Here is a 25,323-nt window from a genome sequence, read left to right on the forward strand (position 1 = left end):
ATGGCAGAGATGTCAGGAAGGAGAACCAAGGGCCTTGGCTGCTGAGCTTAGAGGACGCCATTGGAGACTTGTGAGCAAAGGAGTGCTGTGGCTCAGGCTGTAGCCCCTCAGGCACTCCCCCGAGGCAGAGGTCTGGGTGGGTTTTTTTCCCACATGATTTTCCATATTTCTTTTTTCTTAAATCGCCCTCCCACCACACCTGGTTTCACCCGCTGACACTCAGCATCTCCTTTCCCTCAAAAGTGCACTCTTCCTCCACAGCCCAAGCTACCTTTGAGGACAGAAATTCTTTTTCTTATCCTGGTGTTCCTATTCTTCCTGGCATGTCCCTGCCTCCATTCCCTTGAATCCAAATTTTGACTGTGCATCTCTGTTGGCCTGCACCCCTAATATTTTCTTTTTCTTTTTTTGAGATGGAGTTTTGCTCTTGTCAACCAGGCTGGGGTGCAATGGTTCCATCTTGTCACACTGTAACCTCTGCCTCCCGGGTTCAAGCAATTCTCCTGCCTCAGCCTCCCAAGTCGCTGGGATTACAGGGATGCACCACCACGCCCAGCTAATTTTGTATTTTTAATAGAGACAGGGTTTCTCCATGTTGGTCAGGCTGGTCTTGAACTCCCGACCTCAGGTGATCCACCCACCTCGGCCTCCCAAAGTGCTCGGATTACAGGTGTAAGCCACTGCGCCTGGCCATATTTTCTTTATATATGTATAACAAACATAAAAATGGGACATAAAAGGGCAAGAGTAAAACATTTGGAAAGTGGCGATATTCTTGTCCTGCACCCCAGTGGATTGTTATACCCAGCACCCCACTCTGGAGACCACTGCTCTAATAGTGACAATTGTGGCAACAGAAGTCCCCACTTACTGAACATCTAATCTGTACCTGGCCATGCTAAGCATTTTGCCTGCCTTACTTCATTGAATCTTCACAAAAACCTTACGAGATTGTCATTTCAGAGATGAAGAAACTGAGGCAGAGAAATGCCATAACTTGCCCAAGTTACTGAGCGACGAATTTTCATTGTCAGGATTTGAACTTGGGCATTGACCACAAAGCCTGCATTCATTCGAATGCCACATTGCCTCCAGTGTAAATGTTTGGGCTTATCGTAATAAAAGCCACCATTTCTTGAGCCTTTACTGTGTGCCAGGCACTGTGCTAAGTGTTTTTCACCAGTTATTTCATTTATTTCTCAGTACATATAGATATTTCTATCTGTATTTTGCAGACATGGGAATTGAGATTCAGTTTAAGTAACTTACTTAAATCACACACGGCTGGGCACATCTGTGCCGCAGAACCCATGCCTTCACATGACTTGGACAAAACCCTTTCCCTATCCACATCTCTGTGGTTGGGCAGTGGTGAGTTGTTCCTTCTAGAGTCAGCCTGGAGCTCTCAAAGGGGAAGGAAGGGAACGTGATTGATTGCAAGCAAAAGGATTGCAGGCAAAAGAGTTCCGGACCCTACGTCCTTCCACACCACCCCCCACTTCCTGCTGCCAGAGGCTGATCTCGAGCTCCTGGTTCCAGGTGATCTCCCCTGCGCAGCCTTCCCAAAGGGTGGCTACAGCAGCACAAAGCCACCCGGGCCACTTTGCCCCTGAGTGGGTTTCAGGAGTGATCAGTCCTGATAAGTCATAACAGTGAATCTCATCTAGAGCTGAGAGAATCCGGGTTTCTGGGAGAAAAGAGGCACAGGTCTGAAATGACCCTGTTTACTAACCTTGAACAGCTGCTTCAACCAAGATGATGAAAGTTGCTTATTGGCGCGAGGAGATGGGAAGGAATCCTGTGGCCTAGGATATAACCCTCCTAGGACTGATACTTTGCTGTGAAAATCCTGGGTTGAAATCTCTAAAAGCCTCTCACTCTAGATCCTACCAAAGAGGGAATGATGTATTATCCCCACTTCAGAAATGAAGGAATGAAGGTCCAAGGAGGGACCTGTCTTGTCTGAGGTTACATAGGGGCAGACTGGGTGCCAGAACCGGGGTCTTTTCTTTGGACTCTTCCTGGTGTTCCATTGCAGCCAAGACCCACAGTTGTGTGGGGGCTTGTTATGATCGAGGGCTGCTAGGCAGAGATGTTGGCTGCTTCCTGGGCCCTGGCAAGTCACTTTCCCTTTCTGAAATGCCTTTACCCCATCTAGAAAATGAGGGACTTGGAGTCATGGATTATTAAGGGCCCTTCTGGGATTCTGAAACACTGGATGTGAAATATCCAGCCAATTTGAGCAGTATGGTCTGGGTTGCTCAGGGAAGGATCAGAAGCCATCTTAAAGCCACGGTAAATGGTGTATTTATGATTAGCTCAGGAGCTTCCCACAGCCCTCAGAGGAGGGGCTGTGGAATCAGTAGGGGGACTGGCCCTCAGAACTGTAGTCTGAGCCTCTAGTTCTGGAAGGAGCTTGCTTTTTACATACGAACCGTGCACTCATACAAGGCACACAGAAACTGCTCTCAGAGTTGAGAATATTTTCCCAAAGAGTAGGAGGCCCCTCCTTGGAGCCATCTCTCCTTGGAAAGGGGCGCTCCTCCAGATGGGTCTGGGTTGCAGCCAGCAGCTGAAATTTCTAGCAACAAGGCCAAAGGAAGTGCTTCAAGGCTGGAGGTAACAGACTTCAGCTCTCCCTCTGCCTGTGTCAACTAACTTCTGGGTCTCATTCAGTCCCTGGTTCTCTGCTAGCCTTGGGCTTCCTTCACTTTCTCCCCCTACCATCCCCCGGGTCAGAGGAAACCCAGAACTGGCCTCCAGCCCTATCCTGGGGTAGATGTGGGCCCCTCCTCCCCCAACACACACGGTTAAGGGGGTACAGTTTCCATTTCCTGGTGAGAGCTGCAGAGTTGTACCAAGGGGCCCCTGGTTGCCAAGGAAACAGCAAAGTTTCCTTGAGCTGAGCTGAGCTGAGCTGAGCTGCATTTGCAGGCAGCTCTGTCCTCTGCCTTCCACTCCCAGCCCCATCTGATGACTGTCCTCTGCTGACCACAGCTTGGGGGACTCATAATTAGCCAGTGGGGACACAGGCAAACACGACAGAGCCCCTATCCTCAACTTCCCAGCAGCACAATGAATGCTGCTATTTACTAAGAACAAGCCTCGTGCCTGGCCTCTTATGTGTTGCCTTTGAGATAACTTAGGTCTTACCCTCCAGCAACCCTACAAAGCAGGAAAGGGAAAGCTTCAGTTTTGTGTTTGAGATAACCCTGAGCTCAATAATGGGCAATAAACCCATGGTCACATGGCTAATCAGTGATGAAACAAGCCTTGGAATCCAGGTCTTTGTGTCTCCCCACTGCCATACCAGTAATCCCAAAGTGAGGGCAGGATTGTGACCTGAGGTCAGGGACTGGTCTCTTCAAGATCTCCCCTAAGTCTTAGGGTAAGTCTGATTGAGTTTGTTGTGTATGCTTTTTATTTTTTTTTTCTTTTTTGAGTCAGAGTCTTGCTCTGTTGCCCAGCCTGGATTGCAGTGGTGCCATCTCTGCTCACTGCAACCTCTGCCGTAGCAGCTCAAGTGATTCTCCCGCCTTAGCCTCCTACATGCAGGGACTACAGGCACACAACATCACGCCTGGCTAATTTTTATATTTTTTAGTAGAGACAGCATGTTGCCCAGGCTGGCCTCTGAACTCCTGGCCCCAGGTGATCCTCCCTGCTTGGCCTCCCAATGTTCTGGGATTATAGGCATAAGCCACTGCTCCTGGCCTCTGTTATGTTTACTTTTAAAAAGCAATGATATTGTTAAGAGAGATCAAATTGCCCAGACCTGCTTAGAGCGGAAAGTAGTGGTCCTTTGTTTCTCCTCTCCTTGTCTTAAGAAGATTGTTGTTGTTGTGGTTTTTCTTAGAAGCTGAGCCTCCAAAGGAAAGAAGACTGTTAAACTTTCATTCGTTGCCCACCTGAGTGCTCATTAGCCAGGTCCCCACCGCCTTTCTTCCCCTTCCCAAGTCAGTTACATCTCTTTTTTGCATTTATTTTTAGGTAACGTACCTTTGTTCCTTCACTGTAGATCCTGTCTCTTGATACCCTCTGCCCCGTTTCTTATCCATTCTTTTGTTGGTTTTTTTTTTTTTTTTTGAACGGAGTCTTACTCTGTTGCCAGGCTGGACTGCAGTGGCGAGATCTCAGCTCACTGCAACCTCCTGGGTTCAAGCGATTCTCCTGCCTCAGCCTCCTGAGTAGCTGGGACTACAGGTGCATGCCAACACCCCTGGCTAATTTTTTGTATTTTTGGTAAAGATGGGGTTTGACCGTGTTGACCAGGATGGTCTCTATCTCCTGACTTTGTGATCCCCCCATCCCAGCCTCCCAAAGTGCTGGGATTGCAGGCGTGAGTCACCATGCCCAGCCCTTACCATTTTCAGTGAGATATGTGTCCTGCTTCCTGTGTGTTCCAGTCTCTTTTTTTTTTTTTTTTTTTTTTTTGAGACAGGCTGTAGTGTAGTGGTGCAATCTTGGTTCACCACAGCCTCTACCTCCTGAGTTCAAGCAATCCTCCCACCTCAGCCTCCGGAGTAGCTGGGACTACAGGCATGTGCCACCATGTCCAGCTAATTTTTTTGTATTTTTTAATAGAGATTGGGTGGGCGGGGGGGTCTCACTATATGTTGCTTAGGCTGATCTCAAACTCCTGGATTCAAATTATCCTCCCACCTTGGCCTCCCAAAGTGCCAGGCTACCATGACCAGCCTGAAAACTCCAGCCTTTACAATGGCCTCAGGCACTGGTCCCAGACCCCACATCCTACCACACCACCCCCGGCTCCCTGCTACCACGTCAGCCATACTGAGCTCATGGAGGTTCCTCACTTGCACTGCCCCCCTATGTGCCCCCAGTTGCATTCGTGAGACCCTCTGACCCTTCCACCTGGGACTACACCCCTTGTCACTCCCCTGACTGAGCCTCATCTTTTCTCTGTAGTTCTTATCTCAGTCTGATGTATGTATTTGTTATTCATTTCCATTACAGCATAAGCTCCAGAGAAAGAGTTAAAGCAGTCTCTCATACTTCTGTATGCACAGTGCCCAGAGCAGTGCCTGACTCGGAGTAGGTGCTAAATGAGTCCATATTGACTTGTCCAGGAACGACAGTCCTTCAGATATTGCAGCAGGTAGTTGGAAGCCCTTTGAGTCTTACCTGCAGGCGGTCAAGCTCTGGGTTCTGAAGCCATCCTTGTTGACTTGAAAAGAGGGCATGCATGGTGCAGATAGTATGGACTCTGGGATCTGGAAATGGTTGAATTCAGTTCGGAGCTGTGTGCTCTTGGCTCATATAATGTGATGTTCCAGCTTCAGTTTTTTTCTTCTATAAAAAAGGAGAATCTGATTTGCAGAAAGATTTCTATATTAACTGAGTCAGTGCTGAGACAGGTACCCCTTCCTAGTCTGGAGGAGTCAAGGGGTCAGAGGTGGGTCAGTGCTATGCCCACTCTCCCTCAGGGTTCCACCTCCCTTTCCCATACTGCCGTGAGTGTCTGGGCACCATCTAGCCTGTCCATTGTCTTCTGAAAAAAACCTGATTGGCTGTGAGCTGGGTCATTGGGTCTGATTTAACCTGAAGGGCTGGAGGCAGCTGGAAAACAGCAGAGGGGGGAAATGTGGGGTAAAGAAACAGGAGGATTAGAGTTGAGGGAATCTCACATGTTCTCTTTCTTCTCTACAGTGGATTCTGCTGCAGAACCGGAGACCATGGCCAAACCAGCACAGGTAAGGGGCCTCTCTTTCCTGAAGGTGGTGCTCTGCCCTCTTTGGGCCTGAGATCCTCCTGGAGTCACTAGACCTGCTGCAGAGACCCCCGGTACCTTCAGCTTGAAAGAAGGAGGAAAGGTTCTTAGGCTTTGCTTGCTCCTGTTACAAGTCATGGCTCTTTGGATGCAGATCACAATAATGTAATATAACCCACAATATCCTAAGCAGAAAAGGATGTGTATTGGCTCACCTGACAGAGACCTCAGGGCTTCAGGTCTGGTTGCATCCAGGAGTTGAAATGATAGTGTCAAGATTCTGCCTCTGTGAGCTAGGCTTCTTCTGGTGGCTTCATTCTTGGGTAGGTTCTTCCTTGCATTGGCATGGTAGCCACCAGCAGCTCCAGGCTTCCATTCTGCTGTCTTGGCAGCCTAGGGAGAAAACAACATACTCATGCCCCATGGTTCCAGGGGAAAGCTCAGGCTTGGTTTTCATTGCCTGCGCCTAGGTAACCTGCTCTTTCTTGGAACGAAGTGGTGGAGTTGGTCCCACCTAAACTGTTTTGCCTGTGGAAGGGAAATGGATACTCAACAGGCAAAAAGGCAATAGAGGGGCTTCTCTGCTCTGGATATGGAAATGTTCTCTGCCACATTCAAATGGAATTGAATTTCCTTGGCTTAGGAGACTCTAACCTCGGCCTTTCATGCTGTCTGATTACTCTGCTGGGCAACAGAATGGAAGCATATGAGAACTTTTACTCCCAAGTAGCTGAGACTGGGTTCTGGCTGTGGTTAGAGCTGGGACTCTGACCTCGACTCTGCTCTGTTGAGGGCGGGTATGGTGTCTCTCACCTATAACCCCAGCACTTTTGGAGGCTGAAGTGGGCAGATCACTTTAGCCCGGGATCCTGAGACCAGCCTGGGCAATATGGTGGAAATCCGTCTCTAAAAAAATACAAAGGTGGCACGTACTTGTAGTCCCAGCTGCTTGGGAGGCTAAGCAGTGAGAATCACCTGAGCCCAGGAGACTGAGGCTGCAGTGAGCTGAGATCATGCCACTACACTCCAGCCTGGGCTACAGATTGAGTCTCAAAAAACAAAACAACCCACTCTCTTCTGTTGGAGTTTGCCTGAGAGTGCTGTCTGTGGGCTGGCCTTGGAGAAAGCAGTGCAGTGAGTGTGATGGTGGGATTGCAGGGAGAAGAAACTCGGGGATCTTGAAGAGGCTCAGGGGATTTGGCCCCATTGTCCCTTACCCCAACCCAGAATTACTGGCCACAGAATGCACAGACAGAAGCTGTCTGCAAGGTCTTTGGGCCTCATGTTCCCCTTATCCAATGGTTAAACTCAGTAATAACAAAACTCCATCCATCCCTGACATCATGACTGCCCCCAGTGAACCTGGGCCTAAAGGATATTCACGGCTTCTAAAGAGCACGGTGTGTTACAGGATATAGGATCAGTACCCTCAGAGAAGTCCTAGCTGTGGCCTCCCTCTCAGCCACTTGTACTGTGCGTACAAGAGGCCTCTCTGACCAGGAGGAGAGAATGTTACTGGTTATGGGCAAAAATCCAAGGTGGAACTTTCGCTGTTCCCCATTTCCTACGTGTAGTCATACTAGAGCTGCTTCCTGAAAGGCGTTTGAATTGCAGGATCCTAGATGATCTCAGTGGACAGGCCAGTCCTGGGAGATGAGAGAGGCCAGGACCTAGGGTGCAGATCTTTGGACCTTTGTCCAGTGTTCTTGGGCCTTGCCTTCTGCCTGGCGGAACTGTGGTTTCTTGTTGCCATGGACCAGGCGCCAGCAGACCTCCTGTAAGCGAGTCCCAGGGTCGCAGGGCCTTAGGGAATCCTCCTCCCACCGGGTGAGTTGGCACTCCCCATGCACACTGTTCTGGTGGAGCAGTAAAGGCGCTCTGGGGGCACACAGGAGTGCACCCCACCTAGGTTGAGGAGCGAGGGAAAGCTGCCTAGGGAGAGCTACTCAGGGGAAGAACAAGGGGGCTGGGTGGTCTAGGTAGGGACAACTGGACAGAGGCTAGAGGGAGAGTGAATGCCACGTGCTCAAGGGAGTGAAGTAGTCTGATGCTCGGGGTGCAGTGGTTTGGGGGAGAGGTGCGGGTTACAGAAGACAGTAATAGAGAAATGTGAGAAAAGCCTCCCTGCCATTGAGCTGAAGTTGTTGCTTCAACTTTCAATTATTAGCTCGGCTTTCAACTATTAGCTTGAATGAGGTTTCTCCCAGTACCCCAACACACGCACACATGTATGTGTGCATACGTACATGTGCACACACGCAGCAAACTGCTGCCTCTTCTCTGGCCTAGTCATTCCCCAGTTCCTTCCACTGTAGTTATTGTGCTGTTCTCCCCATTTCTTTCGGAAGAGGAGAACTTGAGGCCCAAAGACATGAAGAAATAAGGTGGTGTCATGGAAGACCCAGGAGGCGTGGTGCTGTGGCCTCCATTTCACACGGACGTTCTGGGTTTGAATGCAATAATGAACATAAAAACACCTTGAGGGCAGAGCAGGATAGGCAGGTGCTTGTGCCTGGGACTTCTGGGAGCTGTCGAGGTGAGTTCTGGGTCAGGACCCGGTCAAGGCAGCTCTTAGGTGGAGTTCTGGCCAGGTACCTGTCTCTCTGGGAACATTGCCTCTGCTCCTGAGAGGCCACCAGGACTCCTGCCCCAGCAGCAGCAGCCTGGGTGGGGCCCAGCCCCGCAGAGCCCCAGGGCCCGGCTGCTCACCAGCTGGCACCACGACCTACTGAATATTTCAGGGTGGAAAGTCCCTTCTTTGCTGTCCCCTGCCTTGATCATGGGTTCCTGCAGCTAGGAACCTGTCTGCCAGAGGTGTGACAGGCAGTCAGGGTGGGCGGGTGAGGAGAAGCCCGTGCGGCTGTACAGGTGGCACTTAGAGATGCAGAATTTGGCTGGGCGGGGTGGCTCACGCCTATAATCCCAGCACTTTGGGAGGCCGAGGCGGGCGGATCACCTGAGGCCAGAAGTTCAAGACCAGTCTGGCTAACATGGTGAAACCCTGTCTCTATAAAAAAATAAATAAATAATAATAAGGAAAAAAAAAAGAGAGATGCAGAATTCACAAAGTTGGTGTGAGAATGGCTCACAGTGGGAAGCTTGGGCCTGGATGATTTGAATGTCTCTGTGTCTTAGATGTCTCTGTGTCTCCAAATATGAGCAGTGCTAAGCTCCCACCTTTGCTTCTAGTGGCTATGATCCTGTGGGGTCCCAGGACAACTGCTGTAGTCGGCCATCACTTGGAAGATCGTATTAGTCCTGTGCAAAGAACTGTGCAGGAGCCTGAGCTTGCTGCTCGAGAAGCTTGTCTCTAAGTGAGCGTTTTGATCTGGCCTTGCGTAGGTCATTAGGCACCCTTCCCCCAGCATGGACTTCAGCCTTCCGCAGACACTGCTGTATGAGGGGGAGCACCTCATACATGACCACCCACTCTGTATGAGGGGGAGCAGTGTAGAGGGGGAGGAGCAGCAATAGGAAAGGGGATCTGCGCGCTGCCTGATCCCCCGCCCTTCGTCCTGAAGACATGCCTCCCTCTTCTCTGCATACCCTCCCTGGCAGCTTACAGTCCCACGTCCTTAGCGACTTTGGGCATCTGACTGTGAGCTCTGAAGAATCTGGACTTAGACTATATCTTAGTGCTTGTCCCACCAACACACCCCCACCCCAGCAGACAAGTTAAAATATCTTCTAGATCCCAAATATCAACCAGACTTGGAACCATATGAAATGTGCTGCTATTTGACTGTTTTTAATCTATCTACAAGGCAAGTCACATGGCTCAGCCTAGTAAAGAATGCCAAATACTAGGGACAGGGTTGTGAGTGGCCAGCTGTGTTTAATGGGTAAGGAAAACAACGCCAGGGTGCTAGAGCCTTGCCTTACCCAAGTCCTGGCTGAGGTGTTGTGCCCAGGCCAGTCCAGCAGGGCTAGAGCTGCCCTTGCCGGCGTGACACGAGTCTACATTGTTTCTCCCTACCATCTTTTCTAGCCTCATCTCTTCGCCTAGCCCCCTTCTAGTGGATGATTTTAGTGATGACACCGAGCATCTGCTCTGAGCACTGGAGACTCTGGGGCGGGGGGGGCTTTCCCGAATGCCCCTTGCTTCCCTCCAGGCCTTTGCCATGTGTCTCCTCTGTGTGATGCCTTCTTCCTCTTCACCTTTCCCCTCGTTCCTCTAAGTCCTTGGAGCCAGCTGTTGCTCATCCTTTAGGACTTATCTTAGACATCACCTCCAGAAAGCCTTCTCTGATCTGCTTGGAATGTATTCACAGTCACTCATCCATCCATTTATGAAACACATAGTCAGTGAGTGCTTGATTGCTCCAGGCCCTGTGCTTGGTGCTAGAATTGCATCAGTGAGCAAGACAGACATGGTCCTTGCCCTCCCAGAGCTTCTAGAGGAAATATCTCCTGGCTCCCTGCTGCCCTTAGCATCGTACCTACCACACTGCATTGTTGCTGGAGTTGTCATGTATCTCGCTAACAGATTCTGAGTTCTTAGTGGTCCCTGGTCCTAAGCATCTAGATTCTCAGTAAGTTTTGTTTAATTGAATGAATGCTAGGTAGGCTGGCCCTAGCTACCCTGGAAGAGTGAGTATCTGAGTGTGAGAAGCACTTAGGATGCCATGGATTGGACAGCATTGCTGCCTGTTTAGAGCCTTGAATGCAGGGTTGAAATGGCATAGAGGCAAACAGTGCAGGCAGTAACTCAAGTGCTTCAGTATTCAGGGAGGGGCAGGTGGCCTTGTTGACCAGGAGGAAGCACTGGGCTCTGTGGTGGTTGTCACGTCTTATCTCCAGCCCCTACTCAGATGGAACCTGAGGGGAAGGGAGAGATTGGTCTGTTAGAAAGAGCCTGGGATTCCCTTCCGAGCTGGGCCTCTGACTTGCCGTGTGGTCTTGACACGTCACCTGCCCTCTCTGTTCTGGGTCTTCTGGGACACAGGTGGTAATGTTAAGACCAACCATCCTCATTTAGGTCTCAACTTGTGGTTCTCAAAGTACTTTCCCTCTCTTATTCCAAGTGAGCCGTGGGAAGGACATCCTATGACTGAAGTGGATTGGAGGCTGGTGCTACTGTGGATTAGAACAGGTTGGTCCAGGCAGGTGGAAGGAAAAACAGCCATGAATCATGGCAACAGGATAGCTGCAAAGGGCCCAGACAGACCCTGGAGGACCTGACCCTGGTGGCACCTCTCAAAGCTTAATATTTCCACGCTGATCCCAGGAGGCCCTGGCACTGGAGACACACTGCTAGGGATCTAGTGCCAGGAGGTCTCCCTTCACCGCTTCCCTTCCGCATCCTCCGTCTCAGAGCTCGGGCCATCACAGGTGTCTGCATTCACTCATTCAGCCCAGTCACAGTTACTTCCAGCCTCTGTGCCAAGCCTGTGCTAGAGCTGGGGCTCCATGCTTCTTCTTAGGCAGAATGATTTGTCCTGTTCATGACAGTTGCTGTTCTCCATGGACTTAAGAACCGAGTGAGAAATTGAACTAAAAGGTCTTTGAGAATCCTTGCAAAGCAATTATTTTGAGCTTCTGAGCCTCTGGGCCATCTTGTTTCTCTTTCTCTTTTTTTTTTGAGACATAGTCAGTCTTGGGTCGCCCAGGCTGGAGTGCAGTGGTGCGATCTTGGCTTACTACAACCTCTGCCTCCCAGGTTCAAGCGATTCTCCTGCCTCAGCCTCCCAAGTAGCTGGGATTACAGGTGCCTGCCACCATGCCCGGCTAATTTTTGTATTTTTAGTAGAGACAGGGTTTCAGTATGTTGGCCAGGCTGGTCTTGAACTCCCGACCCCAAGTGATCCTCCCGCCTCTGCCTCCCAAAGTACTAGAATTACAGGCTTGAGCCACTAGGCCTGGCCACCTCTTGTTTCTTCATCCATCCCGGAAGCTAATATTGTCTGCCATACTTTTTTGATATTGCTTGGCTAAAGGTATCCAGAAAGAAAGAGAAAAGGATTTAGAAGTGAAATTCCTGGAGGACAATTTAGAAGTTTTTCCTTGTTCTTGTTCATTTATTCACATGACAAATACTTGAGGGCCTCCTTTGGTCAGTTTCTGTGCCGTGGGCAGAATGGATCTGATATCTGCTCTCAGAGGTTTCTGGATCAAACTGCCTGCCAGGGTGGAGAAGGCAGCAGGAATTTCTCAGGCTCCGGCCCTGAGGTCTGAAGTAAGGCCAAGGGGAGCATTGGCGGTAAAGCCCCCATCCTGCGCTCACTGAGCTCCTTGCAAGGTGCCCTGCTCTGGGTATTCAGCATGTGTTACTCTTTACGTCTTTCCCCAGGGGTGTGATCGGGTTGCAGGGGATTGCCAGGTGGCAGAAGAGGGCTGTGTTCCTTTCTGGTCAGAACTTTAAATAGTAACTGCATACCCACGCATGCATACCTCAGAGGAGCCAGCCTCTGCAGACAGAGACCAGAGCCTCCAGAGGCCTGGCCGGGGTCCTGCAGTGCAGACACTGGGAGGCGGAGACGGGAGACAGTCCAGGGCTCTCTCTGCTCCACCTCTCACTCCTCGAAGGCAAGTTCTATGTGGGCCACCCCCAATTCCCTCTTCTTTGGAGTCTTTTTTGATTTCCTGCAGCTGGATCAGCCTCTGCTGTTTTCCCACATTACCTTATTTTTGTCTTAGTGTATTTATTACGAGCTTTATAGTAATTGATGTGCTTGTCTCTCTCTGCCACTGGGCCAGGAGCTCGTGAAAGACAGGAATTGGGTCCCCTTTCTCCCCAGCTCCTCAGCCATTAGTGTAGGGCCTAGCACAGATTGAGTACCTTGTCACTGTGCTGTGTGTTCGGTGACAGGCTCTGGCATCCTCCACTCTCCCAGCTATTGGTTGCTCTCCCAGATCCCCCACTTCTCAGTGCCATGTAGCTGACCTACACCTGACTTCTCTGTGAACCAGTCCCATTGTGCATTCAGGTCCAGGTTCGATGTCTAAGATCCTCTGGCTCTCTGCCACTTCTCTCCTTCCCCTCAGAGACCAAGCCAGCTTGTCCTCAGATGCCAGTTCACAGCACAGTTTACTGGACCCAGAGGGGCAGCACCTGGTCTTGGCATTGAACTGAGAGTGGCTCTGGGCCCCCTGAGCCCAGGACCCCACCCTCAGTAGCTGGCCCCTGCAAGGTTCCTGGAGCTGGAGAGCAGAGGGGGACAGGGAGAAGGTCTGGGTTCTGTGCAACCTCCCATAAGTGGCTCTTCGGGCTTGGCTTCCTTGTCTTTGTGATAGAAATAATCTTTTTTTTTTTTTTTTTTTTTTTTTTTTTTTTTTTTTTTTTTTTTTTTGAGACAGAGTTTCGTTCTTGTTACCCAGGCTGGAGTGCAATGGCGTGATCTCGGCTCACTGCAACCTCCGCCTCCCGGGTTCAGGCAATTCTCCTGCCTCAGCCTCCTGAGTAGCTGGGATTACAGGCACGTGCCACCATGCCCAGCTAATTTTTTGTAGATTTAGTAGAGACGGGGTTTCACCATGTTGACCAGGATGGTCTCGATCTCTTGACCTCGTGATCCACCCGCCTCGGCCTCCCAAAGTGCTGGGATTACAGGCTTGAGCCACCGCGCCCGGCCAATAGAAATAATCTTAAGAGCTTCTGCAAATGGCTAAACCAACCACGTTTGCAGAGATGAAAGTGTAAACTGTAAAATGCCGTAAAAATACCAGGGGCTGGCTGGGTGCCCTTGCTGATGCCTGTAATCCCAGCACTTTGGGAGGCCAAGGTGGGAGGATCGTTTGAGGGCCAGGCATTCAAAATTAGCCAGGGCAACAGAGTGAGACCCCATCTCTTAAAATAGTACATAGATAGATTAGATAGATAGATAGATAGACAAACAGACAGGTAGAGATATAGAGGGGTGTGCGTGTGTGCGTGTGTGTGTGTATGACTCTTGCAGGGATCATTTTCATCTCCTACATTCAGTCAGGCTTTCTTTACCCTCTCCTGGATGCTTTGGAAGGTGGTACAGGCCTGTAGGCTTTGGCCAAGCCACCCTCCCTTGGGGAAGTGGCACTGTCCTTTGGGCAGATTGCAGCAGGTGGAATGGGGGAGTCATCCATACTCCTACCCAGGGTGTATGTGGCCAGCACTTGGTTTTGCAGGGGAAAGAGCTCAGCCTGGACCAGGGTAGGCATCTGACCCAAGGCTGAGGCTGGGAGCTGGGTCTCAGTGGAGGGCTGGCAGCCTCACCATCTACTTTTCTCTTCACAGGGTGCCAAGTACCGGGGCTCCATCCATGACTTCCCAGGCTTTGACCCCAACCAGGATGCCGAGGCTCTGTACACTGCCATGAAGGGCTTTGGTGGGTGCCAGGCTTCTCGGGAGCTTGGGGGTTATCCCCCAGATGTAGACACAGCCCAGAACCCTTCTGGTAGTGGTGGTAGGGTCTGTGAAATGGTGAAGTGCACGTATTCATTTTTTGGTCTCCTCATTTTATTAATTTTCACGATGTTATAATAAAATGTTTCTGACAAAAAGGTATAATGAGTAACAGAAATTTCACCCACGGATTTACCACCCAACTGAAGAACTAGTGCTTCATTAGTGTAGTGGAAGTTTCCTTAGTAGACCCCCCTTCTGATAACAGCGCCCGCTGCCTTTGATCAGAGGCTGCCACAATCTGAAGGTGGTGCAATTGTTCTTCTTTGTCTTGTAGCGGAAACAACCCTGTACTGGGTGTTAGGACACCTGGGTTTTCTTAGCCAGGTTCATTGTGAGACCTTGGACAAGTTCTTGCCCCTCTCTGGGGCTTATTTTCCTGATTTGTGCAGTGAGAAGCTGGATCAGGGGCCTTCTGAGCTTACATATTGTATGTGCTATGTCCTCTTTCAGTGGTGACTTAATAAGTCCCCACTGACCCTCTGCCCTGACACCAGCACCTGATGAGCAGAAGGCTCATGCTGAAGCCTGCAGGGAGCTACGAGGCCTGTGTCCAGGAAAGGAAGCAGCCCTGGTGGGCTTCCTGGAGGCAGGGTGGGTAGGATGATGATTGCCCTCTCCTATTCCAGGCAGTGACAAGGAGGCCATACTGGACATAATCACCTCCCGGAGCAACAGGCAGAGGCAGGAGGTCTGTCAGAGCTACAAGTCCCTCTATGGCAAGGTAACCATGGCAACCGGAGGGCCCGTGGGGTGGGGGTAGGGGTGGGGGTGGGAGAATGATTTTATTCACCTATGTGTGCTCATTCGGGTTCTTTCCTGGATCTCGCACTCCAGGTCAGCCTCTGGGCTGACACCTTACCCTGCTCTTTTTCTTCTCGTCCATTGGGTGTCTTTCAGCCTTTAATACACTTTCAGCACCTGCTGTGTGCTGGGCTCATGCTAGGTGTTATGGCTGCACTAGTGAATAAGATATATGAGGTGTCAACTCTGTGGACTGCCAGACAGTGAGAGAGACACACAGTAATGGAGGAAACACAGTGGTGGGGAAGTGGCACAGCGCGGTGGACTTGACCCTGACCAGTCGTTTGCTAGCAGCATGACTCGGAGTAAGACACCTGTTGTCTCTGAGCCTGTCTCGCAGGGTTGGTAATAGTATATACCTCCAAGGGTGGTGATTTAACGAGGTTACTTAGCCCAGCACCTGCCAGAGTAAGTGCTCATTAAATGTAACTCTTACCATTGTAACTACTCTTCCCCTTTCCTCTTCTATCTCCTCTTTCTCCCCACCCCCCAGGACCTCATTGATAATTTGAAGTATGAATTGACGGGCAAGTTTGAACGGCTGATTGTGGGCCTGATGAGGCCACCTGCCTATTGTGATGCCAAAGAAATTAAAGATGCCATCTCGGTAAGAAGTGAGGGTGTATGTGTGTGTTGGGGTGGGGATGTGGTTAATGGGAAGAATCTGGGCTCTTCCAAAAGCAACTGGTGAACCCCACCCTGCTTCAAAGACACATCTAAATTTATCCCAGAGGAGCATCCCGATCCTCACACAGCCAGATGCAGACAGATGTCAGCGTGATACAGACCCCATGAAAGGGGCCCTTGGCGCAGACCCCTTTACCAGGAGTTTGCAGTCCAAGGAAGCAGGTTCTAGGGACATGGAGACAAATTGTGTCTAACACTCCTGAGGCCAAGGGCACACTAAAGGTAATCAACATGACCCTGGGCCAAGGGTTGTTTGAGAGGGCGTCTTTCAGGATAATAGGATCAAGTTAAGCCCCAAAGCCCAGAGAGGATTTGGTGGATAGGAGTGTCAAGGTCATTGACACTCCTTGTAAATTCCTTGACGTTCTTTGTAAATGGAGATAAAAATGGCAGGAGAAGTTGTGGACCTGCGTTTAGAGTATAAGGAGTAGCTCGGCCTGGTTGGGGTAGAGGTAGAGAATTGCCCTCTAGGAAGAAGAGAGGCACAGCCCTTTAGCTGTATCTAGCACTCCGTCTCCTATGAGCTATTAAGCGTGAATTCACTTTACAAACTGACACACTTAGCAATGTGAGAGAGTATTATCTTCTCAATCTCCCTGTGAGTTTGGCACGGCAACTAATATCATCTCCATTTTACAGATGAGAAAACGGAGGCCCCAAAAGATAGTTTCTGAAGAGAATTCACAAAGAAAATTCACAAAGCTGGGAGAGGCAGAACTAAAACCTATGCATATTAGTCCATGCTCACATTGCTATAAAGAACACCTGAGAGTGGGTAATTTATAAAGAAAAGAGGCTTAACTGGCTCATGGTTCTGCGGGCTGAACAGGAAGCTCCGTGGCTTCTGCTTCTGGGGAGGCTTCAGGAAGCTTCCAATCTTGGCAGAAGGCAAAGACGGTGTAGGCATCTCACATCACGGGGGCAGGAGCAAGGGGGGAGGTGGGGAGGGGCTGCATACTTTTAAACAACCAGATCTCACAAGAACTTACGGTCGTGAGGACAGTACCAAGGGGATGGTGCTAACTATTCATGAGAAACCGCCCCCACGATCCAATCACCTCCCACCAGGCCCCACTTCCGACATTCAGGTCTACAGTTTGACGTGAGATTTGGTGGGGACACATCCAAACCATGTGACCATGCCTTACGAGCCTCGAGGCAGCAATTCCCAATCAGTGCCTTAAGAGCTGCGTAGGAGCCTCGTCAGTACTGGGGTGTCACAGCTCTGGCCTCTCCCAGATCCCAGCCTGGGTCCAGTGGCCTCCCATCCCCACCCTTAACTCATGCGCTCCTTTTCTTCTCCCAGGGCATTGGCACCGATGAGAAGTGCCTCATTGAGATCTTGGCTTCCCGGACCAATGAGCAGATGCACCAGCTGGTGGCAGCATACAAAGATGGTGAGATGGGCAGGAGGGGCCACTTAGGATCTTCAGATACAGAATGAGGTTGATTGCAAGGGTGGGGACTAATATTCTAGCCATCTACCTTCTCTCCTCCTTTCCTCTGATCCATTTGTTCACCCATTCATCCATCCAATAAGTACTTGCTCTGTGCTGGGTGATGTGCTAGGTTCTCAGGATATGGTGATGGAGAAAACCAAAGGGGTCCCTCTCTCTTAGACCAATGAGATAATGAAGGAGACAGACAATAAACAGGTAAACAGATAAACACAATGATGTATTTTAGCTAAGTGTTATGAGGGAAACAAACAAGGTAACAAGAATCAAACTTTCACCAGGGAGGTCTTGGGAGGAAATGAGGAATCAGTTGTATAAAGAATAGAGAGAAGATCCTTCCAAGAGAGGGCACTGCCAGTGCAAAGGCCCTAAAGCAGAAATGAGCCTGGTAGCCGGTACAAGGCTAGACAGGTAGAGGACAGGGCAGGATCACACAGGGCCCGCAGGCCAAGAGAAGATGGTGTTTTATTCTGAGTCTAATGAGAAGCTGGGGAGTATCATGATCAGATGCGGGTTTTCAGACAGCCATCCTTGTTGCCATGGATTGGAAAGGAATTGAGAATAGAGGAGAAGAGAACCACTGGAAAGCTGTAACCATTGTCCGGGTAGGCCGTCAAGGCACAGGTAAGGTAGAGAGAGTGGACAGATTCCATTTCATCATATCATGGTCAGCACGAAGAGCTGTGAGAATATACCCTGGGTCTTGCCATCATGGTCACATAGACTGGGTTTTGGAATTTTTAAAAAATATCTGATCATTTTGGAGGCAGCAGGGGCCTTTATCCTGGATCCCTGAGGTGTCTGGGGATGAGACTAAAGCTTGTGTTCTTTTCTACAGCCTACGAGCGGGACCTGGAGGCTGACATCATCGGCGACACCTCTGGCCACTTCCAGAAGATGCTCGTAGTCCTGCTCCAGGTTGGTTCACAGCCTGTTTTTTCCCTCTGGAGCTTGGGATGGCCTCTGTCTGGCTCACCTGGGCATAGCTCTGAATGCTCAGGGGTCTGGTGGGTTTTCCCTGGTTTGCGCAGGCAGGTGCATTCAGGTGACCCTCTTTCCCTTTGGCACACAGTCCTCCATGCCCAGAAGTGTCTTCTGCTGTGACTTCCTTCCTCTCTCCACACTTGCCCCTCCCGTTTCTCTCTGGGCCTCCTTCCTGCCATTACTTCCACAGCTGCACATGCAGCATTTCTGGACCCCAGCATTCCTGGGGCTGCTGTGTTGAGTCTCCCACATCTGAGCCTTATTGCTTCCTCACAGCCCGCCCAAGGAGTATATCACAAAGAGGCTACCAGGAGGCTACAAACTGGCGTCTGTGGCTGAATTCAACCTGCCAAGTTGGATTTTTTTTCCCCATACAATGTGTTTTAAGAAACAAAGCAAAACCAGTTTGAGTTAGTTGCTAACGTTTAAAAATTGTGAGATTTTGTCTGGGTGCAGTGGCTCACGGCTGTAATCCCAGCACTTTGGGAGGCCAAGGCGCCAGATCACTTGAGATCATGAGTTTGAGACTAGCCTGGCCAACACAGTGAAACCCCGTCTGTACTAAAAGTACAAAAATTAGCTGGGCGTGGTGGCAGGCGCCTATAATCCCAGCTACTCAGGAAGCTGAAGCCGGAGAGTCGCTTGAACCTGCGAGTTGGAGGTTGCAGTGAGCCGAGATTGCGCCACTGCACTCCAGCCTGGGCAGCAGAGTGAGACTCCGTCTCAAAAACAAGGAAAGAAATAGCTGTGAGATTTTGTTCAAAAAATGGATTTCTGGATTATTTTGATGTATTGAAAGTTGTGGTAGCAGCAGGCCTGCATTCTGCGTGACTGCAGTAGGCAGGAGAGCATATGCCCCCTACCCGCTTCACCATGAATGTTATCTACCCGGCCCTGTAGGTATCTAGTAACCACAGGCTCAGCGGGAACAGGCACTGAGAAATCTCAAGCTCAGCTCCAAGGACCAGATGGCTATGAAACTTGATAGAAATTAAGCCACCACTATATTCCCTCTCCCCCGCATTTCCCGTTTTATACCAGCTCCTCCCAACTGTTTTCCTCTCATTGCCATAACAACCCCATATTAACCAGCTGGGGAATGATCAGAAGAAACCTGAGGAATGGGACAGTGTAACCTGTGCCCCATTTTCAAAGCCGCTTGTTCTGGAGAGGAGTGTCCTATCCCTGTATTTTGCAGTCAAGAGTTTTGTATCCTCAAGGTCTGACACTAAGCAGCAGCGCAGCACACGCTGTAAGCTTGCCAGCCCTGTCTTCTGCTCAATTGCAAAGAGAACCCAGGGGTTTGAGGCCCTGGAACCCACAATCCAGGGGGAAGAGGGGACGGCCATAGACCTCTCCAGGCCACCTGCAGACCTCTGCCTGTGTAAGAAGGAGTTCAATACTGCCTGCCTCTGTTTGCTTTGTGCGTCCTCCTATTTGTAAGCCTCCTCGATCAGATGGGACAAAGGGCTTCGGCAGAACAACAGAAGCACCAATAGGATTTGGTGACTTTGCAGCTTTTGAACTCAGATCTTGGGACCGAAGTCCCAAATCCTCATTGGTGAATTATTTAAGTTAAGGTATAAGGGCACCTAATGGAATGCAAATGTTCAGACCCTTTGCCCCTATGGAATCATTGCTGGGGTGTGTCATGGGCAATGCCAGGATCTGTGGCAGAGACCCTTGAGAACCTGGGGCCCTGTCCCCAGAGATGTCCTCAGGACAGGGGTCTGCCTACCTCTGGGCTGGGGAACCTTTGATTGCCTCACAGAACAGATACTGTGTTCTTCCTGCAATAGCAGTCACTGCTTCTAAACACATCTGGGCCACTAGGGTTTTCCTGCCTTCCCTGTCACCACCTCTGGCACCCAGGCCTCCCTCCTGGCTTTGCAGTGTTTGAAACACATATTCTTTGTCTCTCTGCCTAGGGAACCAGGGAGGAGGATGACGTGGTGAGCGAGGACTTGGTACAACAGGATGTCCAGGTAAACAAGCATCAGTGAAAGTCACTGAGGGGAGATGTCAGGGCCCTGGGAAGGGCTGGAAGTGAAGTCATTTGCACCAAATACCGGAAATAACCCAGCCACAGCTGTCATGTATACAGTGCTTGGTTGAAGAGAGGATCTAAGTTATCTTTCAAAGGTACATCACATATGTAATATTGGTGAGATGTACTTTGGAGCTTTTTTTATTGATTCAGTTATTGGATATTATTGAAGTAAAATACCTAGTACATACTAGGCACTCTGCCAAGCATTGGAAAATCACTAATGAACAAAATTAAGTGGTACTTGGAAAGACAAGTATATATTAATCACACAGAAACCTCCTCTATCAATATGCCGTGGGTTGCAGGCATTTTGAGCACACAGTACATCCCAGCAGCACTACAGAGGCAGATACAGAGAATGCTATGACATAGTTCCTGTTGCTAAGGAGCCCATGCAATAGTGTAGAGATAGACACATGAAGAAATCATTATCATATACAATAGATCAAAGTGATAAAGAAGAAAGCTATGGGAGCCTCAGAGAGGGAGGAAGGGAAGGAAATAGAACTGCCTGGGAGCATCGGGAAATACTTTGAGAAAAACTGGGACATTTAATCTGGGCCTTGAAGGTTGAGTAGGAGTTTCTCCAGAAAGGAAGGAAGAAAGGCATATAGGTATAGTCATGTACTGCATAAATGACGTTTTGATTAATGATGGACCACATATATGATGCTAGTCCCATAAGATTTTAACTCCGTATTTTTGCTATGCCTTCTCTATGATTATATATGTCTAGATACACAAATTCTTCCTTTTGTGTTGCACTTGCCTGCAGTAGTTAGTAAGGTAACATGCTGAGCAGGTGTGCAGCCTAGGAGCAATAGGCTATATACCACGTAGTCTGGGTGTGTACTAGGCTGTGCCATCTAGGTGTGTGTAAGTATACTCTGTGATGTTCACACAATGGCAAAGTTGCCTAACGTTGGCAGTTCTCAGAATGTATCCCCATCATTAAGCGATACGTGCCTGTTTCATATGCAGAGGTCCTCAGGCCACCAGTGACTGGTGTGTTCGGGGGTCAGGCAGCAGTACTGCGTGGCTTGGCCAGCATGTGCTGTCTCCTGAGGTTTCCTCTTTCAGTTACTTGCCACCTCTTCCCCTTTAGGACCTATACGAGGCAGGGGAACTGAAATGGGGAACAGATGAAGCCCAGTTCATTTACATCTTGGGAAATCGCAGCAAGCAGCATCTTCGGTTGGGTAAGCTCCAGAGAAGACCTCAAGCTGCTCCCTTGAGTTTACGCCAAGAATTCCTCTCTTTATCTCTTTTCTTTTCGTTACCACTAATGGAACATGATAGCTCCTTCATTTCCAACCCAAATACTAGTCCTGATTTTACTAGGTTGGTACAAAAGTAATTGGAGTTTTTGCCATTACTTTTTAAAAAATGGCAAAAACCACAATTACTGTTGCACCAACCTAATATTAGACAGTGGTTTGCGTAGTCCCTCAGCAAAGTCATTAACAGGATACTTGGCCTTCCGTCTCAGTGCCAGTCCTTTCTCCAAGTTAGGGGATGAGGCACAGTCCCTTGCCAGCTATGAAGCTCATCTGCACAGCGCTAGTGATGTGCGTGACCTCCCAGTCGCCTCCATCAGAGCACCAGCTCTAGTTTCATGTTAGACATCAGGTTCTGGCCACTGCACCCCACTCCCATCTTGAAGCCCCCATGTCTTCTCAGGGGTACAGGGCACTCTTAAACATCCCTGTCTCTCTGTCTGATGCAGTGTTTGATGAGTATCTGAAGACCACGGGGAAGCCGATTGAGGCCAGCATCCGAGGGGAGCTTTCTGGGGATTTTGAGAAGCTAATGCTGGCCGTAGGTATGTCCTGACATTGTGTTCCTGGGGGCTTCGGGAGATTCTGGAACACTGGCCTAGGAACAAGGGGCTGAGAATGGAAAAGGGAATTACATGGTGTAGAATTTGGAAGGAAAAAACCAGGTGGGCCATGAATTCTAAAGGTTGCTCCTGGGCAGCATGGCTGGGGCTGGGGAAAGGAAGGGGGTTTGATCCTCAGATACTGGCTTCCTCCAGCTTCCATCTCCACCGTGGCAGGGGGACAAGGAGCTTTGAACGTCAGTTGAGGATAATCATGATCGTAATAGTCGACTTTTGTGGAGTGTCTACTGCGTGCCAGTCACTGTGCTGAGTGTGTAATCTTTAAAAAAGACCCAGGAGTGGCCACAGCCATGATCTCTATTTCACAGATGAGGAAATAGTATCACCAAGGCTGATCATTTGCTGAGGTGTAGTTTTGTAATGAGTTGGGGGTACTCAGAACGTGAGGATGTGAGGAGCTGGCTAGTCAGTGGTGGAACCAAGATTCAAACCAGGGCTTCTCCCAAATTGGCTTGGAGCAAGTCACTTATCCTTGCTGGGCCCCAGTTTCCTTCTCTGTTAAGTGGGCAGCAGGGAGGAACAGGAAAGATGGACTGCCTTCATTGCCTCCCCAGAGGCCCTTGCAATTCCAGTATTCCAGCAGTTAGTGTGTCTGAGTCAGGGATATGTTGTGTGTTTATATTGCTTGTGGGAAACCGCACTTCCTTATCTTCCCTCCCAGAGCCATCCCCTGCCATCCCTGTTTGAAGTAGTCAACCCGTGGTACTCACTGTGATTCAGTGGGATTCACAGTGATTCCACTGCTAGTACCTTTCTGGTGTAGCAGTTCTAAACGAACACCTTTTCCTCCTTCACCCCAGACCCTACCCCCACCCCAGCTCAGTTCCCTGTGAAAACCAAAAGCACTAGAAAGATAAAGGGGATTTTTGTGATGGAATTCAACAGGATTATTTCAACAAGATTATTTCTTGTTTATTCCCTGGGTTTGTGGTAGAAATAGGTGGGTCTGGGGCGCTCTGGGGCTGTGAGCTGTCAGGAACCATGGTTCTTCCTGTATTGAGTTAGGTGGTCCCCAGGGACCACCTAAAAGGGAGTCAGGCCATCCTATCCCCCTTCTGAGGCAGCCAGGATAACTGTACCTCTTCCTCCCTCTTCACAGTGAAGTGTATCCGAAGCACTCCAGAATATTTTGCTGAAAGGCTCTTCAAGGCTATGAAGGTGCGTGGTGGGGCTGAGGTGAACGAGGTTTGGGAAGAGGACTATTAGGACTCTTTGGCAAGTCCTTGGGATCCCATGGCCAAAGAGAGCCCTTCAGGGATGGCCACAGGGCTGACCCTGGTGAAGGTGCTCTGTCCCAGTGAGCTCTAGAGCCAGGAATGCTGCCAGTCACATGTCCTTCCACCTGCATACTTGCCTGACGTCACGAGTGAACAGATGGACTTAGGGGGACAGCCTGCACCTGATCCATCCAATCAAATGGGTTGGCGGCCTGGACTTTGAAGAAGTGTTAACCGGAATGTTTATATCCAATGTACAGTAGACAAGACCACTTTGGCCTTACCTGCTGAGACTCATGTTGCTCACCCTGTGACAGTTCCACTCTGGGTGTATTTCTGAGAAAGCTTCCCAGGCTTTTACACATATGACACACAGAGAAACTGATATTTTTGGGATGCACTGGAGGAAATGAATGCAGCCATTTGCTGCTAGAGGCCAGAGGCCCAAGGTGCAGGACCTCAGGCCTTCCTGGCCCTGGTTGTTCATTCCAGAAGGGCAAAGTAGATTGTCAGCCATTTTCTGCCCACCAGTGTGCCATAATAAGATTGGGCAGCTCAGCCCTAGAGAGAGGTTTGCCCGTATGCATGCATTCGTAAGAATGGCTTAACAAGGTTGAGTGCATGCAGTGGCTCACACCTGTAATCCCAGCATTCCGGGAGGCCAAAGTGGGAGTACCACTTGAGGCCCAAAGTTCAAGACCAGCCTGGGCAACATAGTAAGACCCTTGTCTCTACAAAAATAAACAACAGAACTAGCCTGGAGCTGTGGCACATACCTGTAGTCCTAATTACTTGGGAGGCTGAGGCAGAAGGATTTCTTAAGCCCAGGGCCCATGGGTTTGAGGCTTCTGTGAACACTGTACACCATGTGATCACACCACTATACTCTAGCCTGGGCAACAAAGTGAGACCCTGTCTCTTTAAAAAAAAAAAAAGAATACTTATAATAGTATTGCCTATATTAGAAAAAAACTAGAAACAACCCAGTGACCATCAAGAATAGCATGAGAGGGCCAGGCGCGGTGGCTCACGCTTGTAATCCCAGTACTTTGGGAGGCTGAGGCAGGTGGATCATGAGGTCAAGAGATTGAGACCATCCTGGCCAACATGGTGAAACCCCGTCTCTACTAAAATTACAAAAATAAGCTGGGCGTGGTGGTACACACCTGTAGTCCCAGCTACTCGGGAGGCTGAGGCAGGAGAATTGCTTGAACCTGGGAGGCGGAGGTTGTAGTGAGCCGAGATTATGCCACTGCACTCCAGCCTGGGTAACAGAGTGAGACTCCATCGCAAAAAAAAAAAAAAAAGAAAGAAAAGAAAGAAGGAAAGAAAGAAAGAAAGAATAACATGGGAAAAAAATAACTGCACAGTGGTATATTTGCAAAGTTCCAAAATGTACAAATCTAAGTGTATTGCTTAGTGTTACAAAGTTATGATAAAATTATAAGGAAAATCAAGTGTGGAAATTATACATGAAGAGAGAAGAGGTTTATAACAGTAAGAGGGCCAGGCTTGGTGGCTCATGTCTGCAATTGTAGCACTTTGGGAGGCCAAGGCCAAGGCAGGCAGATCCCTTGAGGCCAGGAGTTCGAGGCCAGGATTTCAAGACCAGCCTAGTCAACATGGCAAAACCCCATCTCTACTAAAAATATAAAAATTAGCTGGGCACAGTTGCAGGTACCTGTAGTCCCAGCAGCTCGGGGGGCCGAGGAGTATTGCTTGAGCCAGGAAGGCAGAGGTTGCAGTGAGCTGAGATCATACCACTGCACTCCAGCCTGGGCAGCAGAGCGAGATTCTGTCTCAGAAAAAAACCCAGTAAGGGGAGCACAGAGAGAGCTTCAATGGGAATGGCAGTGTCTGCTTCTTTTGTTCCAAATTTTAACATTTTATTATGAAAATAGGATTTTCAACTAATCTAGGGGTATCAGCACTCCAGCCTCCTCTCAAGTCCATGTTTCCCAAACCCGCTTGTCTCGCAGGGCCTGGGGACTCGGGACAACACCCTGATCCGCATCATGGTCTCCCGTAGTGAGTTGGACATGCTCGACATTCGGGAGATCTTCCGGACCAAGTATGAGAAGTCCCTCTACAGCATGATCAAGGTCAGCAGAGCTCA

At 49.7% G+C, this 25,323-nt stretch overlaps 1 protein-coding gene across 2 annotated transcripts in view; it reads left to right on the forward strand.

The window, feature by feature from the left end:
- Window positions 1-25,323, forward strand: part of ANXA6 (annexin A6) — a 58,953-nt gene that overhangs the window by 3,491 nt on the left and 30,139 nt on the right. For both annotated transcript variants that reach the window (XM_032250159.1, XM_032250160.1), the window contains exons 2-12: window positions 5,671-5,714; window positions 13,941-14,031; window positions 14,738-14,832; window positions 15,406-15,519; window positions 16,906-16,996; window positions 17,895-17,974; window positions 19,969-20,025; window positions 21,196-21,289; window positions 21,817-21,912; window positions 23,090-23,148; window positions 25,187-25,309. In XM_032250159.1, the coding sequence (XP_032106050.1) occupies window positions 5,697-5,714; window positions 13,941-14,031; window positions 14,738-14,832; window positions 15,406-15,519; window positions 16,906-16,996; window positions 17,895-17,974; window positions 19,969-20,025; window positions 21,196-21,289; window positions 21,817-21,912; window positions 23,090-23,148; window positions 25,187-25,309 (918 nt within the window). In that variant the 5' untranslated portion in view covers window positions 5,671-5,696. The remainder of the gene's footprint in view (window positions 1-5,670; window positions 5,715-13,940; window positions 14,032-14,737; window positions 14,833-15,405; window positions 15,520-16,905; window positions 16,997-17,894; window positions 17,975-19,968; window positions 20,026-21,195; window positions 21,290-21,816; window positions 21,913-23,089; window positions 23,149-25,186; window positions 25,310-25,323) is intronic.

This window comes from Sapajus apella, unplaced genomic scaffold (genome assembly GCF_009761245.1).
Source record: "Sapajus apella isolate SASKATOON/1434 unplaced genomic scaffold, GSC_monkey_1.0 scaffold71, whole genome shotgun sequence".
In the NCBI taxonomy this organism is placed as follows: Eukaryota; Metazoa; Chordata; class Mammalia; order Primates; family Cebidae; genus Sapajus; species Sapajus apella.